General features: G+C 38.9%; 1 protein-coding gene across 2 annotated transcripts in view; it reads left to right on the plus strand.

Annotated features, from left to right (window-relative positions):
* Positions 1-19,409, plus strand: part of LOC126483785 (SLIT-ROBO Rho GTPase-activating protein 1-like) — a 510,581-nt gene that overhangs the window by 389,931 nt on the left and 101,241 nt on the right. For both annotated transcript variants that reach the window (XM_050106944.1, XM_050106945.1), the window contains exons 2-5: positions 11,189-11,372; positions 15,953-16,118; positions 16,454-16,675; positions 18,200-18,328. In XM_050106944.1, the coding sequence (XP_049962901.1) occupies positions 11,189-11,372; positions 15,953-16,118; positions 16,454-16,675; positions 18,200-18,328 (701 nt within the window). The remainder of the gene's footprint in view (positions 1-11,188; positions 11,373-15,952; positions 16,119-16,453; positions 16,676-18,199; positions 18,329-19,409) is intronic.

Below are 19,409 nucleotides of genomic sequence, written 5' to 3' on the forward strand. Positions count from 1 at the left end.
AAGCACGACCTCAAATTCCGAAACCGAGGAAGGACCCAACACACTAAGTGAACATGACACGGAAGGGATCAACACAACAGGCAGTAACAATCATAAAACACCGACACCACATACTAAGTCTCCCTTAATAAGGTAACGTCGCTTGCGAGGAGAAAGCTCGAAGAACATTTATTCCGAGGCTGCTCCTCACCAACGACATATTGCTTATTGTTTAAAGTATACTGCACACAAGCAGTAATGTATTATGCATAGACGGAAGTACATTCTGTTCTTTATGTAAAGCTACGATCAATGAATTTTATAGAGCAAATGTATTTTCCTTACAAAGTACATATAAAACTAAAAACGTAATGTATTAAGTTATTTAAGAAATACTCCATTCAAGTAGCAATGAACTACTTTCTATTTCTTCTAACAAATTTATAACCATTATTTTACTCTTTATGTAAAGCTAAAATTCATGTGATCCATCTATCAAATGTTCAGTCATTATTTAATCTGTATAATACCATGTATAGGTATCGAAGGTATCACATAAAATTTGAGACTACTACGTACAAGAAGACAAACAAACAACTTCTTAATATCGTGTTGTGTCCTGACATGCGACACTCCAAATAATCTACCAATATACACAAACACAATAAACATATATAAACCCAAACCATTTTAGATGAGAATAGCTTGAGGTTCTACCGAGACTTTCTCACCTGATTATAGGGAGAAATAGGCTATTATCAACCAACAAGCCACTTAGACTGTGTATTACATAGCCAAATATAGTATATCACTTCCCTCTACATATTGCAACTTATTTTCACCACACGTATTGTATGACATGTTTTTATTTTTCTTTGACATTCGCATTACATAAATTATATACTAATCAACTAGGCAGAAACAAATTATATGGAACCACTCTAACAATTGTTAAGCATTACGATTCTCTGTAACCTTACAGAAATTTTTATATATTATGTTCTTTATATTATTTTTGAAAAAAAAAAAGCATTATCAACTGTGTACCAGTAAGATTGGAGTAATAAGTCTTTGCTATTAGATTTAGAAGCTTCCGACCCACCTTACGTTTCAAGGTGGTGGGTTACTCTACACTGTTAATTGAATAAATAAATAAAATAATACTTGAGCAATATTCGAGGGTGGGTCGCATGAATGATTTGTAAGCGATGTCCTTTGTAGGGTAATTGAATTTCTCTAATGTTCCACCAATGAACCGAAGGCTGCTACCTGCTGTACCAACAACTGAGTCTACACTGTTGTTACACTTTACGTTCCTACTAAACGTTACACCAAAGTATTTGTATGGGTTCGCAGATTTCAGCTGTGTATCACTAATATTATATACGTAGTGTCCTACGTTTTTTCGTTTTGTGAAGTGCACTATTTTACATTTCTGAACATTCAAAGCAAGCTGCCAGTATTTGCACATCTTTGAAACCATATCAAGATCTGAGTGAATATTTATGCAGCTTCTTTCAGACAGTACTTCAGTTTAGATAACTACACCATCTGCAAAAAGCCTGATGTTGCTATTAAAATTATCCGCAACGTTATTAATATAAAACATGGACAGTGAGGGTGTCAGCACCCTTCCGTGAGTCACATGCGAAGTTACTTCTACATCTGAGATGATTCTCCATCCAAGATAATATGCTACGTCCTCCCTACCAAAAGGTCTTGAGTCCAGTCACAAATTTCACTTAATAACCCTTATGATCGTACTTGACTATAAGCTTAGGTGTGGAACTGAGTCGAATGTTTTTCGCAAATCTAGAAATACTGCATCACCCTGAGCGCGTTGATTCATGGCTTTCAGTACATCGTGTCAGAAAAGAGAGAGTTGGGTTTCGCATGCTGCCTCCTTTTTTCGTCTCGTTAGGCCAGTGGTTCCCAATATAGGACCAGTGACACGCAGAGCGTGGAGAAGTGCATCAAATCAGTCTTTAGTCTCGAGACCACATCAATAAAATTCGCAACAAAAACATGCCTCCCATGCGTTGGTCACATTAGACCTCGTATCACTCGTCTTATGTAGCCGTGCTGGTATAGCTAGTAGAGCACTAAACTCAGGCCATGAGAGTGCCGGGCTTAATCCCTGGCAGGGTCGGAGATTTTTCTTCGTTTCATTTCCTAGGGAGTGGCCTCAGGTCCACTCAGCTTGCGTCCAAGATAAGTACCGAGGATCTTTTCGGGGTAAAAGGCAGTCGGGGCGATGGACCCGCGTCCCCATTCCTAGTGCTGCTGCTCATACTTTGTACAAAGACTGTATTCTACCTGCAGCCCGGTACGGGCTTGTGCTACAGACGTTACTTGTTCACCAGTTTTGATATTAGCTTCCCACAATTGGATTCTTACTTCAAAATACCCTTGTTTCGGTATCCGACGTTGGTGTAATCTCAAATAACTGTATATGATAACGTCAAAGAAATTTAGGGTGATGCAGTCCACTGACGTCATATGTTCGTTTGTACGATAGTGTTACCAATATGCATAAACTATTTATCAAATATGATCCACAGCACTGTGATTATTTAAGCTAGGATGTTGCTGTCTTGCAGTGTTGTCGCTTGTTGGTTATAAATAAAAGCAGACCAGATTAGACTTACTTCTACTTGGTATACTAAATGATAGTCCTCCGTAGTTGCGGAAATATTGTCAGTAATGAATGTGGTAGTGTCATATTACAATGTTAGAAGTACGCACTTGGTGTCTGTCATATTGTTTATGTGTAGGTAAATTACTACCAAGAGATTCGAAATAAAATGAGCTCTTGAAATAAAGATCGGTATAGGATGTATGTTTTAACTTGAGGCAACCTAATATCTCGAAAACGGCACCTTTAAAAAAAAAATTGTTCAAACCACTGTTTCCCGTTCGCAGTAGATGGCGCTGTATTTGACAAATTTCAAATGTGGCTGTTTTCACAATTATGACCGAACGCATTTGATTCTAGATTTCGTTTACGAAATGTAAACATTCGTATCTAACGATTAATATTTATGTTCGAAATATACTTTTGTGTTGCAAATTTGATTACACAGTACAATATGGTTAACCGCTTCAATGTTTGGTTAGAAACTACGTTTAGCGTGAGCCAGGCACAACGACCACAGGAAGCTTTATTTTGGTGAATCCCCTTGCCTCTTACCATTGGGGTGCTTGATTTCGATGAGTATCGATGGCAGGTGCGCCTGTCACTATCATGTGATGGACATTTTGTCCTGTTACAAAGGTTGTGGTCTGTATTGCGCCGGAAGCCGCGTAGCGGCCGGGAAGAGTGTTACGACGGTTGGATGGATACACACCGAAATCAGTCACCTTGATGGCGGAGTTAGAGGGCGGCCGCCGAAATGAAGCATTCCGATGGTTTGGCGACTCACCACAGTAAACGCCGTAGGGAACGAAAAGCTACGTTACCATACAAGTAGCTTATCTGCCAGATATGTCATTGCCAAGCCATATTAGTTGTAATTTACAATCACATTAGCAACACCCAACTAACGTTTTAAGGTCAGTATCAACCGTTAGAACACAAAGGTTTTCATTTACATCGTAAATGAAATGTAGAATCAAAGGCGTCTGTTCTTACTTGCAAACACACTCTCTCTCTCTCTCTCTCTCTCTCTCTCTCTCTCTCTCTTTCTCTCTTTCTCTCTTTCTCTCTCCCCCCCTCCCCCTCCCTCCCCCCCTCTCTCCCTCCCCCCCCCCCCCCCCCCCATGAATGGGAAACAACGGTTTGAGTTAACCAAACCGTACGTATTTTTTGCCTTAGAATCCGAATAGGCAATAAAAACGGGGGGTTCCCTGCCCACGCTGAAGGGGTGGTTAGATGACCAACTGCATCACAGACAGATAACCCCTTTATTAATAACTTTCACCTAGAGCTTTTGTTTTTTAGAACGCGTCGCTTTCGAGATATTTAGTTGTCTAGAGTTAAAACATAGCGTGTTTCACAGTCTGCATCAGACGTCTGGGGAACAACTTTTGCTAGACAAAATGAACGCCGACACTTTTCGGTGACGTTAGGTGTCATTTTTATTGAATTCGCTGGACGTGGGATGACGAGATTCCGCTAACTAGCAGGATCTAGAAACCGTGTGTTCTGCATCTGATTACTACCGAGCCCTGTAAATTGATTGTAATTTTAAAAATAAAACCTCAAGAATGAACGTCTCTAACGGGGAAAGATTTTTTAGAAGCTCGGCCTAACCCCGTTCACGCAGATTGGATTAGACATTAGAGGCTACACACATTACGCCTCAGAGTGCGTACGCACTGCCGCCTAACATGGTCATAAGCGATTACAAAACATGTCTGGCGGAAAACTTTTTGCATTCAATAGAAGCAATTCCCCATGGTATGGACTCTCGCCCTAGACGTTGTGATGCAAATTCTTAGAAACACCATCTATGTAGCTAGCGGTTAACAGAAATGCTAAGGGAACTCGAAAGGATTAGAAGTCGAGATGTTTTAGCCAATCTCTGCTGAGGGAATAAAGAGCAATTACTCTGCCTTTGTTCCAATCTCACGTAGGTGCCATGATAATAAAAGATAATGCCTCTTTCAGAGGCAGTCATTTCCGTCACACCACACGCGAATTGAGTTGGAGAGCTGTCTGATATTTGCGCGAAGTACCTTCACAGAGCATGATGGGGGGGTACTTTGTACCAATATGATCGATTTCCTGCCGTATTCAAGTGTCGTATTGAATGAGGAAAAACGACTGTCCGTATGGCCCTGCACACGACCAAAAAATAGGCATAAATTGACTGAATAGTTCGTTGAATTTTAGATATTTGCTTCAGACTCTGCTAAAGCTCTCAGTTTGTACGAGAAGGCTCTGAATGCAGCATTTTGCCCACCTGTATGACTTCTACTAGATTATTTAGAAAAATTGAAGGTTTTAAATTCTGGTATGATTGCGTTAGTCATCTTAAAACTAGCTACCCCATCAGTTCACAAGACAGGATGTTTCTGAAAGACTCGTATGATTTCACAACACACTGTCTTCTGCATGAGGTGGAAACTGAGGCCAAATATTAAATTATGCACAGGATTACAAAGTTTTTATTTTCAAAAGAATCTTTAAATTTTACACTGGTACACTTTCTACCTGCATGCACATGCAACGTTGGGATGATTTTTGTAATAATTAAGTTTATGATCAATATTTTCATTCTGCTTTCACTGAACGCACAACAAACATATAGAAACCTGATCCGTACTGGCAGTCGTGCTTAGAGTTACTGCATTCACAGAAGTTGCTGTGCAACGTCACAGATAACGGGAAATTGTTGGAAGGGGAAGCACACTGACAGTGTTCCAGAAACCTCCTCGAAAGCAAATAGTTTTCCACGAGATCGGAATATGTTGGAGGCCAGTAGTGCAATGCGAGATGCGTATGCCCCGTCCACGGTTAAGACAGCTTAACATGCAGGTGCCATTGCGGTGGTGCTTCATCACATTGAAGAATAAAATTTTCGACGTTCCGTAAATTTACTCTTGGAAACCTCGCAAAACTCGTGAATCTTCTGAAAAGTCTCTCTCGCACATGACTGTGGTATACGGCTGCAGTGTTGTGGTGGTTCATTTTTCCACTTAAGTGGAACCTAGCATTAGGCTTTCAAAGATTTCATAAAACATCTTTACAAAAGATATTTGACGAAGATCTCTTATGTCTTGACGTGGGTCATATCGCTGAACTCAAAATTTGATAGAGTATTGCTAGTTTCCATCTCAATGCCTAGAATAAGTCCACAACACTCTACACGTGTCATAATCGACATGTGAGGGGCTGATAGTAATTGAATACTGTATGGTTTGAAACACACATGTTGACGCAAAACACATGAGGCACGTGAGCAATGGGTGACTCTCAGCTGACACACTTTTGGACTCTTTTGAATGGACTTTACATCTCGAACGAGCACACAGCGGCAACTCTTGAATTTCCAGTTACACGGACAGTCAATGTGGTGTCAATGTAGAATGTTTTGGGCCGTAGGTGATGCATGCTGTAGATGGTGGTATGCTGTACTCTCGACAAAAATGACGCCGAATCGCCATAACTCAATTGTACACGTTGAAGTGCAGAACGCTAAATGCCCCCCCCCCCCCCTCACTCTCTCTCTCTCTCTCATGTTATTATGTTCATTAATATCTCTCTCTTTGTTCTCGTGATCACTGTTGATAGTGGCAGAATGGTCGCACAGTCTTCCTTGAACACTGGTCCTCTGAATTCGCCCAACAGGGTTTCATAAGAATTAACGTGACGTTTATTCCAAAGATCCTTATTGAAGTCCCTGAGGATTTCTGTCAACTTTCATATGAGCTATATATTAGCAGCATGTGTCTGATTTTGTTAGATGCCTGATGAAGTCGTGTGTACTATAACAACTCGAGAACTGGCCACACTGTCGTCTTGCAGGAGATTACCTTTACAGGCGCATTTTGCTTTCTGGGAACACTTCCAATAATTCTGTCTTTCATTCCCTGATTTTAAAATACTGAGTTTTCATGTTCATGCTATTTGCTGGGTATCAATTAATATTTGGGAAAACTCTTGAGAATGGGTAAAGGGCTTAAAAAGAAGCAACAAAGTTTCTGTATACTAATGGTCAATTTTTTTAGTTTCTTAGTTAAACTTTTTGTTGTTCACATTTGCTTTGTTTCTTCCGTTTTGTTTTCAAATTTCCAGCGTGATTCTACAGTCTCTTTTTTTCGTATGTTGCTTGTTTTGTGAAATGTTGTGTTGAAGCCTTCTTATGTTTATCTTAGTTAATGTGGTGACTTTTCAATGTAGCTTTCAGTCTTAACCATTCGAAAATTTTCTCGCCAGTGTAATTTGTAGTATACTATATTAAGCAAACAGCTTCGCTTAGAGAGTTTGGAGACAGTACGGTGATGCAAAATTTCTATGAGCTCAGCCCCTTGATTCGACTCTGCTCTACAGTTCTTATTGGACTAGTGTTCAGTGTGTACTGGAATTCTTTTCCCAAGAGGAATCGAATCGGCTATTTCTGAGAGGGGCGCAACTAAATAAGCATGTGTTTGTGACCTCAGCTGGAGAGCGGTGTGTTTTGTGACTTTGAGTCATGGGCATGATGCCTACTCGACTAGCTTTCTTATTGGACTACTGTGTACTGTAAATTTGTGGCTAAAATTTATTCAAATCGGCACAAGGCGGACATTGACCTGATGTATTGATCTGTAAATTGCAATGCTCCTGTGCTGATTGATTTCCTGGTAGACATTTAGCCATTAGTAGGACCTTTCAAAGAATTCATGAATGCCTTGTGGAGACAAACTCTGTCGAGGAAAGGTCAATTACTCAATATGAGTAAAAGGATAGGTCGTGTGCCAGCAACATCTTGGCCTGTCCGGTGTCCTGATCTCAGTCCATTAAATGTATAGTTTCTGGAAAATTTAAAGGATATGGTGCATTCAAGAGCTATTAAGAATATTGACAGTCTTTACAGTGTGTTCAAGGAAGAGTTCGGCAGTTACAGCAGACATTTAGAATGTGGAAACAAGTAAGACAATCCATGATGCTACATTTAGAAGCTTGTGTTAGAACTAATGCTAGATATTTTGAACATTTCATTTATCCTTCAGAAGACAATATATGAAAAGAAAAAATACTTGTAGATTTAATCTTGAAATATGAAAACAAAAAGACAGAAATGAAGCAAACATGTAATAAAAAAAGCATCTTAAGAAAATAAAAAGATTGATCTTCTGTATATATGATCATTTTTGCTTTCTGAGTTCCCTGTCCATTCCTCAACTATTCTATCTACTTCTCCTGGTCAATTACATAATTTGGTGCCGTATGGTTCTTTCTGTTTATTATAAGCATTACATTGCATTTATACACCTTTCATTACGCCATGTGGGAATGTTCACTAAATCCTCCTCCATTGCTTACTATCTTCCAACGAAGATTTACATGTGTGTAGGGTTAAATTGTGCATGGAGACAGACAAGTTGCAAGTTGTCTTCATGGAACATGGGTCCAGCAATGTTGTGAAGGGGGAGGTCTTTGTTAGTCCCTGTGTTATTTCCAGACTCCATTTTGTGCTGGCAATTGATGGACTCCTATGCTTCCACCACCTCCATATGCATCTTACCAAGTGGCTCATACCTTATTGTTTGAAACAGAAGGTTAATTCGGCTTCCTAGTCCACTGTACACGTTGCAAGACCATTGATAGTTGATAATATATTTGGTGTGGTAGCATGACCATTGTCGCCATATAATTTACTGCCCCGTAAGTAGATCTGTTGCAGACAATCTTTTCGTTCTTCAAGTTGCTGTAACTGCATCAGTTTAGTTCTGAAAATGCAATTGTTCAGTTTATTTTTGTACATTGTAATGCTCCTGCTCTCAGTTTCGACAAAAATTGAAAACGATGTTAGCTGTAATTGAATTTTACCCATAGCCACTGCTTCAGTTGTAATGAGGATTTAAGTGCACAACTGGCCTTCAGAGCATTATTGCTACGAACTTGGATGCTAACAACTGTCAAGACAAGAGGGGAGTGCTAGTTATAAATAAAGTCCATGAAAAGAATTACAAAAAATAACATAATCCATATAAAATGTCATACTCAGTTAAAAACAACTGTAAAAGCATAGCAGTTGGGGTAGTCAGTATGTAAAGTCAAACTCACGCCCTGTCATGTGTAAGAGACTTAAAATCACAGTGTGTTCAGTAGCGAGGGACCGAGAAGGCTAAGTGCCATATAAAGAGCAAACATAAACACCACTTACGCTAAAAGCAGCCGACAGAGCACGTTACTGAGGACTACAAGGAACTGTGTAGTTCAACCTGTCACGGGCAAGGAGGGCGTGACGGTGTGTACACAAAATGTATGAACCGATATGAATCGTGGCAGACACCAAGAAGTGACAAGAAAAAAGGACTGATCGATCGGTCCATTTAAAAGACATGGGCAGGAAAATAAACGCATTAAAAATTGCAGGTAAAAGCGTCGTATACTTGCAAAAGATACATAATATGTATATATAATCTTTATAGATAAGATGTAAAAATCATACTGTGTCTGAATGTAAATGTGAGAGAGACAAGATAAAAATAACAATGAAGAAAGGGGAAGTGCGTAATATGCATTATTTAAATCATAAATAAAGAAGCGATACCTTCTACAAAAATAGCAAAAGGGAAACAGTGTGAGAAGCGTAGTTGTATATAGTACGCAAATATATAAACCTCGTGGATTATTGTTTATAGCATGGCCATCATGATGTGATGCGAATAACTAAAGAAAACCACACCCAGCGACAGAGCCATAAAGATTTATGTAAGGGTGTGCTTACGGACGTGGAATACCAGAATAACGTGTGTGTGTGTGTGTGTGTGTGTGTGTGTGTGTGTGGAAACAGTCACGTGTAGTAAAAGAAAACTGTTAAGTACTTGGCCCCAACTGCGGCATGTATGTTGTGACTGGCTTAAAAGTACTAAATGATAAACATAAAATACTACACACAGGCAGAAATAACACAACCATGGAAGCTTCAAAAATTAGACCTGGAGATGTAACATTAGCATTTGAGGAACTCATAATTATATGACATAAACAAGTGTTTAAGTGCAGATAGTTCATTTAATGTGGGCTCTTGGTTATAGTTCAAATTATACAGCATTTCAGTCTCTTGTAACAAGTCAAATATGCAACCTTTAGGCTGTGGGTGGAGAATGCTAACATTTTCATGTATGTTGGTGTCAAATGCTATTGAGCCTTAACATGTTGAGTTAAGGCTGATCCTAGTGTCTAAATCCTAGTGTTCTTTAAATCGGACAGTGAATGTGTGTCCCGTTTGGCCAATATGTAGACAGTGACAATATTTTCATTCAATTGTGTATACACCTACCTGACTGCATGTATGGCTTTCTATTATAGGTTTCTTTTGCCATCCCTTCCATTTTTTCATAATTTTGGCACATTAGTGCTTCTAATAGATATTCACTACTTTCTTTCACAGTCTCCTTTGATTTCCTTTCCCAAAAACTTTTCTGACCACTATGACTGCTAGAAACCATTCTCTCATTCAAAAAGTTTTTTCTGTATTGGAGTTTTATGCGGTCATTGATCTCTTTCTGAACATCAGTCGTTGAAGATAAATATTTGTGGATTTCTAGAGCATTTCAAAATGTTAGGGTTTGTGGAGACATTATGTGGGAATATGTTACACAGCCTCAGTACATTTCACTTGGTTGAGATCACTGACTAGTACATCATTGTAATTATTACTTACAGTGGTCAAATAGTTTTTAGGCCCTGTTTTGTTACCAATGTACATGTAAGCCCTTCATCCCAGTAGCTGCTTTATACCCCTGGAACACTTCCCCACTCTTCTGTGAGCTTATTACATTGGTTAATTTTTTTTTTTTTTTTTTTTTTTTTTTTTTTTTTGAAAATATTGGTTTCCAGCACTGTTGAAATGTACTGATTCATTATATGCAAACAGTTGATCTCAATTACCTACTGTTCTTTATATGTGCAACATCAACCATTTGTGTGTGCACAGGCAATGTTTATACTGGCACTTGACATAGAAGACCCCAGTCGATGGTAACTAAACTTTGAAATACTTTGATACATGCAAGTATGCAAAAGACCGTTTCATTGGAGTTCAAGCCAGGTTGCCAAGATAATTTACTACTTTTCATGTAAAATAACCAAAAACGTTAAGAACATTTCTGATGAATGGTGTTCCATAAAAAATAATTTGTATATGTCACCAAAACATGACTTGATAGTACAAAATGTTTTCCAGGTGTGAAACCAGCACTGAAAACTGCAAAACTAAAAGTAAAAATTGTGTCAGATAGCTACATTTTGTTTACCATTATCATCACTATTAATAAAGGCACTATGTGCTCATTTATGAACTCTGTTATGGACTGCCTGTGGAAATGAATTTTTCTCAACAACAGACTAGTTCTTATGTGCAAATTTTTAATCCCTCTTTTTCTGATCACATTTCTTTCCATTGCAACTTGATGTGATATAGATGTGTCAGTCAGCGAGCACATAAAATATGCAATCAGGATACAATAGCATACCAATATTTATAAAGTCTTTATTTGCTTTTGTCTCTCTCTCTTTCATATCACGGAAGAAAGACTCTACTCCTGCTTTCAGATATTCGAGCCCAGCTGTCAGAACAGCTGCGCTGTCTGGACTGCCGGTTGGAGTCTCAGGTGTCCCTGGTTGAAGAGCTAAAGGACTACTTCCGGCGTCGTGCTGAAGTGGAACTAGATTACAGCAAGAACCTAGAGAAACTTGCTCGTACCCTGCAGATGAGACACAAGGAACAGCGCCAAAAGTAAGATGCTTAGTTACTACCTTACTCCCCACTAATAAATTGTAAATAATATTTTATCTCTTTTGGAGACTGATTTCACAATTAGTTGGAGACTAATTTCACAATTAATAAAATATTTTGTGTTGTTATGGCATGGTCAAAGGGCATAATAGCCCGGAATATTTTATTAATTGTAACAATTCCGGCTCTGAAAGTTTTCATTTTACAGTGACATTGATTTGTACTGTTATAACAAATGGTGTTATCTTTCAGTTTTTAGTACTTTTGTTTCCTAGCTGTTGTCGTGACATATGCACTCTTTCTCTTTCTGGAAGAGAATTATTGACAGCCATCATGTGTCAGTGGTTAAGTGTTGCAGCACTGGCAAAATTAGTCAAGTGACTGTAAGCTGATTTTTCTCAACAAGGAGAAAACAGTGATATATGGAACTCATTATCACTGTGAAAATCAACACAGTAACAAATTCATTATTGTTTTAATAGTTTACCTAGCACATGTCATCTCCACGAAATGCTACACTGGAAAATTAATGAAAACTATCCAGTGTATTCACCTACCCCGTTTTGCTTGCACTTGACTGTTGTAAAACAAATGCTAGACCTCGTGTACAAATGGTTTCAAATCCTGCAAACTGTTTAAATTTTTCTTTCTTGCTTGTGAATGAATTTTTATATAAAGTTTCATGTGTCATGTAAATTATCTCTTGTTGTTATGGTTATGGCTGCCATTCTTCTGTGTTTCATCTAGAATGAAACCTGTTCAGTCTCATGGTGCAATGTCCTAATATCTTCAGCTGCAGGACCTCCTGTTTTTATTATTTGTTTGATGACAGCTGTAAAATTAGTTATGATGCTGATGACAGCTGATCTCTTCAGGTGTAACAGACATCACACCCCTAGAATTGCAGACAAGAGTGGTGTCTGGTCTGTCGGACACGTCCGATTTGTTAATTTGGTGACTTTGGACATCATACGTTCTTCACGCCATCCCTTAAGGAATGCAGATGGCCCTTCTGGTGGCAGTGCTTGTCAAGTTTCTTCCTGCTGTGATACACCTTCTCCCTTGGACATATAGGGGGTGGACACATTCGTAGAAACATTAAAAGCATGAAAATTACCATGCTTAATACAGTGTAGGTAAACTGCTGGCATTCAAAACGACTTCCAGTCATCTCAGAATGGATAAATACAGGTCCCATATGGTTTTCATGGAAATCTTATGCTATTCTTACTGTAAAATAGTGACAAATTCAGCTAACAGTGATAGACGTGGGTAATCATCGTGCATCCTTCTCTCAAAATAGTCCAATAAAAGGCTAATTTATACTGAGATCTGGTGACTGGTGGCCAAGAGAGATGTGACAGTTCATCCTCGTGCTCACAAAACAAGTCCTGGACAATGTGAGCTGTGTGAACAGGTGCTCTGCTGTCTTAAAACACAGCATCACTCTTGGGGAACAAATATCTTACTGCGGCATATACCTGATCAGCCAAACGTCATATAACCCATGGCAGTAATGCAACATTGCAGAGTAACCATAGAATACCATGACACAGCTGCCCAAATCATCAAACGTGTACCATGTTTCACTCTTGGCAGCAAGCAGTTTCCACTTGGGGCTGTGTATATCAAACATAAGCCCAGCTTGAAGTTTAGTTGGAAATAGTGTGAAACAAAACTAATCTGACTTATGGAGTTCCCTTTAGGGTCCTTTGGTGCCAATAGTATTAAGGAGTGCTACTTTCAGTTCTGTAGTGACTTTTGCAGCTGTTCTCTTATTTTTTTGTCATAGTCCTTTTCACTGACCATCTGTCACTATTGCTCACACAATTTCGTCCTCATTGTGACTTAGTAGATGCAGTATGAATCTTCGATATTCTCTCTCTTGAGACACCAAACACTTTGGCTACCTTGGTTACAGAAGCACCCACGATATGAGCACCAACAGTTTGCCCTAATTTGATTTCACTTTTCTGTGGCATACTGCATTAACAACACAGAACACTGTTCTAACCATAGCCGATATGTGCAATCTGTTGAGGGTGTCACACAAGTGCCGTTGATGGTTAAATACAAAAGCAGCACCTGCAGGTGTAGCTAGCATCAGCATTTATGTTCAAGTACTGATTTCTTGGGGTGTTTCTATATTTGTGTCCAACCCCTGCATGTGTGATGTGTTTCTTCAATTTCTCCTGGCATAATTAAAGACAAAACAGTTCACGGGGGACGGTCAGATGTTAGTGTCAAATAGACACAGTGTTTTGACAACTGATCATGTTGCCATCATCAGTTTGCTGATGAACTGACTGACTGCATAAGAGCTGCTGTGCATTTATTACCCAGTGGTCCCATCTTCTCCTCAGTGAGATCACTAGATGTACTATTTCGAGTCCTCAAATCATTATGCTATATGCATTCTGTATTCAGTCCTCCAACTTACACCCAAATGGTCTTTTGAACACATGAAACCTGGATCTCAATTTAGCAATTGCACATTCCAGTGTTTGATGAGAATGAGAACGTCTGTAATTAAAAAATATATACAGGGTGGTCCATTGATAGTGACCGGCCAAATATATCATGAAATAAGCAACAAACGAAAAAACTACAAAGAATGAAACTAGTCTAGCTTGAAGGGGGAAACCAGATGGCACTATGGTTGGCCCGCTAGATGGTGCTGCCATAGGTCAAACGGATATCAACTGCATTTTTTAAAATAGGAACCCCCATTTTTTATTACATATTCGTGTAGTACGTAAAGAAATATGAATGTTTTAGTTGGACCACTTTTTTTGCTGGCAAATTTGAAAAGCTTTAGGTACTATTATATTGACTGTGCAGCTGATGGAAACAATAGAAACCTCAGGAGGATAGTACCACTTTGTTTATCATGTCTTGTGGCAACCTGTGTGGAAAGACAGGACAAATTCGCCAGATACACCAAGTGCAGAGTTGTCTGCTCTGCCAACCATCTAAAACCTGAGCGCTGCTTGGTAGGATCTGTCAGATCTCCTGCCAATGCGGCATTACATATATAGGTCAGATGATCCGTCATGTCAATGATCACTACTGTGAATACTAACGGCACTCCAGACTGCATCAGGCTAACAAGTTGGTGGTCAAAGAGTGCTGCCTGTTGGAATTACTTGGAATGGATTATGAGCATACTAAGGTTGCAACTCAGGCATCTCACTTCTGTGACTGTGGCATTGAAGAATCTATTGAGTTTTGAGTAAAGAAACAGCTGAGCGATCATGATAGTTGCAACATCCCCTCCGAAAGGCTTGAGAAATCCAAATTTGATCTCATAAAGAAGAGGAAGGAACAATTCCACAATGAACTGATTTCTGAACCAGGCAGAGGAACAGTGGAGTTGCCATCTGCACGCGTACCACAGATGGAGTGAGAAGTTGGGGCGGGGGGGGGGGGGGGGGTTTATTAGCCTAGTCGTGCACCCAATCCTTGGTGCAAACTGCATACAGAGCTGCAGGTTAGAGGGAATGGGTGAGGAAATCATACTTGATGATAACGTGATTGCTAGCCAAAATATTGTGTCCATTGGACAATGACATCCACCATTCACCTGTGAACTATTTAATCACTAATTACACTGGGAGAAGTTGACGAATCACATCACATATTTCAGTAGAATCATTTTATGCAAATATAAACACAGTCCTGAATCAGTTATAACAATGTTTACCAACTGATTGGTCAGTAATTGCTATTCAACTCTTTGATTGTTGTTGATGAGTTAACTCGTTCTCCATTGCATCCCGGGGTGGTGTTCATGAGTTTAAGTGTGACCTCCGGATTTTCATTGATGGCTATTGATGAACTAACTTGGGCCTCATTGCTGGTCTATGAGTGCTAATATGAGTGAATATAATCATGACACCACTTAGGTACCAACATGCTGTTGCCGAGTTTAAACATACAGTGTATAACCAGAAAGTGGTAGTGAAATGCTCTGTAACACATTTGATGATTGATTTTTGGAACAGGTGTCAACTAGGGGATGATACAAGCATTATATCATTTTTTATATTATTTTTGACAGAAAAACCTGAAAAAAAAACAACACATTTTATAACTCGTAAAGCAATTTACTGCAGCTACATCTTCACTTCGAATTATTGCAAATTTTGGAGAGAGAGAAATGAGTGAAGTGACATCAGGTAATAACCAGAGGCAACAGATGATTTAGAGTATAGGTGGAACGTATCACATCCAAGAAGAAAATGGTGTTTCCAACTTCATCATTGACTCTCTCCTTTGAGGAATGTATTTACCACTATGTTTTTGTGGTTTATAAAAGGAAATAAAATTGCTGTTCCCTTCACAATAATTTTGAAATGAGATATTTTTATGGTGGCAACAGTGAAAAAGTGCCTCAAGTTTCACTTCGGATCCCATTAGTATAAACTTTCAACTCACTGCTTCAAATGGCTAGAAAATGTAATCACCATTGTTTGTCAGGGCATGCAGAGTAAAATATTTTTATCTCTAAATTACTCAGTCATATATGTTTGTGTACAATTTTTAAGTTGTTATTTAACAAAAAGCACTGACCATTTCAGACGAGAACAATGGCCACTCTTCTCTAGCTACTCCTGTTGGCAGCAGCTTATCACACAGACTAAGAATCTGAGCAAAGACCATGCAGTTCTGTCTGACATATACTCCACTCACGTTGTGGGCCGTTTCACGCAAGTTGCAGAGGATGTACAACGCATTTATCGGAGGGTGAGTAGTATATTTTCTGCATGTCAATATTCCCACAAGTTGCAGAGCTGAAAGATAAAATTTATCATAACATTGAATTATGTGGGAGGAATACTACAGTAATAATTAGAAACTATAATAATCATTTCTTGAAGATACGACATTTTCTGCACAAATGTTTTAGGAACAATGTGGTACTCTTTAAAATTCTGATTTTTGTATGTACATTGTTTTGTTTTGTACCCTGTAAGGATAACATTTTGGTTAGGAGGTATTTTCTATTACTCAAAAGCTCAAATACTGTATCAGCATGCTCGATGATATTTATACTGTATTTTTAATTAATATTGCTTTAGTGCCGGGAGATTGGCTATGAAACGCATGAAGAGATCTTGCGTGTACTCCACGAACTTCACACAACAATGAAAACTTACCACAGCTATCAGGCAGAGTGCCGGCAAGCTGAAACAAAACTCAGAGTTGCAGAAGCACAGCGATTGAAGCTTGAACAAAGTCTGCCAAAGGACAAGCTTGACCGTTCCAAGAAGTATCGCCTGATTGAAAAAGAAGTACAAAAGGTATGTTATCTATACAGTGTAATGTAGTCTGCCATGCAGCGACAACTATTGCTCGACACCAGTAACTGAGGTTATGGTCAGAATGGTGGCACCATTGTATTATATGAGGAAGAGGGAGAGCTGCAATGCAGTAATTTGACTGGTGGATTGCTGTAACACACTGAACCATTAAATGTTTGTGTTCATTCTCTGTATAAATAAACCAATGGTCAAAACATATATTTTTTCATACAGTGTTGTCTTCTGTCTTTCACACATTTGCACACGATTGTGCATTAAATTAGAAAAGTTCTAATACCGATTTGCCCTGTGGTAGAATAATTTTGTATGAGAGTATTTTGCTAATCATGAAGGCTTGGTTCTGTGTAACGAAATCCGTTAATCTTATCATAATTTGTAGGATCACAGAAATTTCTGTAGAATTACACACATTTACTGCTGATTTTTTTTTTTTTTTTTTTTTTTTTTTTATTTTTTTATTTTTTTTTTTTTTTTTTTTTTTTTTTTTTTTTTGCCCATAAGCTCAAATCATATTCCTTGTGGCATAGTGTCTATCTGTCTGTCTGTAATATGCACACTACCAATGTAATCAGTTCACAAGCTGCTCAGTCATCATTTCTGCCAACACTCACTCCTTTTCTTTTTTGCATCATCAGTATATATGTTGATATAAGTAGTTTTGACCTGCCAGTGGGCTGCTCTTCAAAGTTTCCAGATACCAGTGTGGAATATGGTTTCAGCCTTTCACAAGTAAACCAACAGAAAAGGAGACTAATCCAATTTCAGTTGATCTGGATTTTTCAGCTTTTGATCGAATGATATAGGTTACTACTATGTATAAAAATTGATGCAATTGTAATGGATGGTGATACTGTGCTTGTTGAGCGCAGCAACTGTTAAGTGAAATTTCACCACCATTGCTTTGATGCTAGTACAGTTTAATGTCGTCAAAGCATCAATTTGCTGTAAAATCTTTATGTGCAAAGCACAATCATCATTGAGTGAATATACTATGTACCTTAGATATTCTTACTTGCTTTCAGATTTAATATTAAAATTGGCCATTTCTAAATCTGTAAAAAAAACTGATTTGTTTGTGGGCATGTGAATAGTAGTAAGAGAAAATAATGATCCTTGGGAAATAAAATGTTCAGGCAGTTGTGATATTTGGCTACAAGATATTTTCTAATGGAGTCTTTGGGTAAAGAGTTCTTGGTTAACTGCTGCTTAAAATTCATACAAAATCCCAAGCTTTTCAGTGATCCCTTCCCTTGCTATCAGGGGCTAAGCCTGACTGCGCTGAAACAGCTTTTAAGGCCAGAGTATGGCATCTGATGGAGATTTTATCTGAATTTGTCGTGGCAAGTTAACCGAAAACTTCTTATGCAATTAGTGTGCTTGTTTTCTGTATAGATTAGCATAGTAGCCATGGCAGAGTTAATTAAAAAAGCGAAGGTGGTTTAAAATTTCTGTCACCTTCTTCAATCTAATTCATAGTGCTCAATGGAATATTTCTTTTTACAGCGCAAGAACAAGTACAATGACGCCAAGCTGAAGGCACTTAAGGCCCGTAATGAGTACGTGCTATGCCTTGAAGCCTCTAACACTACTATTCACAAGTATTTTGTTGATGATCTCTCTGACCTAATAGACGTGAGTAGGTGCCTGTCTGGCATCTTTATTAGATACATAACTCTTTTTGACAGTAATGCGTCATAAATCTGAAATAATTATTTACAGGGGTTGGACAAAAATATGGAAACACTGCCGCAAGAAATGCATTTTTGAACATAAACGCAAATGTTAGCCAAGCCTGGCAGGTTACGCTGTTGTTTGACCATGAATAGTACCTGTGTTATGCCCTCAGTACATGTTCAGTGTAGTTGTGAGTGCATTATGTTAGAGCTAAGTGAATTCAGCTGTGGGTAAATTGGTGGTGCTTCTGTAACTGAGGTAGGTGAAGTGTTTGGTGTTTTGTGAGGCACTGTGTCAGAGGCTTATGCCACACACAGGCAAAGTGAAAAAACATCATCTGCTAAGTCATAATATGGACATGGTTGTCCATTGAGTGATTGTGATACATGATCATTGAAAAGGATTTTGATGAAAAATAATGGGGCCACAGCTGCCAAAGTCACTGCAGAACTGGATGTTTCACTCGTGAACTCTGTCACTGCCAAACACTAAAGGAACTCCACAGGACGAGAATTCCAGGGTAAGCTGGAATTCCAAAACCACCCATCAGTGATGCAAAAGCCCATCACAGAAAAATGCAGTGCTGAAGCCATGACACCTGGACTAGGGAGCAATGGACAAGTCATTTGTTCAGATTATTCTTGTTTCACACTGTTCCAAACTTATGGCCGAGTGTAAGAGTGAAACGTGGCTGGAGTTCGGTAATGATTTGGGTAGCCATATGATGGTGTTCCACCGGCCCAGTGGTCATTCTGCAAGGTCCCACGACTGCCAGTGGTTATGTGACCATTTTGGCTTACCTTGTGTATCCCTTGGTACAATGTTTGTCCCTCATTGGTGATGCTGTGCTTAAAGACAAAAAATGGATTCAGGACCTGTGTTCACACAGCTTGCAATGTCTAGGACCAAGTTCTGTGAGCACAAGGGTGAAGTGTCCTATCCCTTTTGGCCAACAAAGTTACCAGATCTCAGTATTATTGAGCCTTTGTGCTTTACTTTGATGAGAATGGTGGACGATTGCTATCCACCTTTGTCATCA

Source organism: Schistocerca serialis, chromosome 6 (assembly GCF_023864345.2).
Source record: "Schistocerca serialis cubense isolate TAMUIC-IGC-003099 chromosome 6, iqSchSeri2.2, whole genome shotgun sequence".
In the NCBI taxonomy this organism is placed as follows: domain Eukaryota; kingdom Metazoa; phylum Arthropoda; class Insecta; order Orthoptera; family Acrididae; genus Schistocerca; species Schistocerca serialis.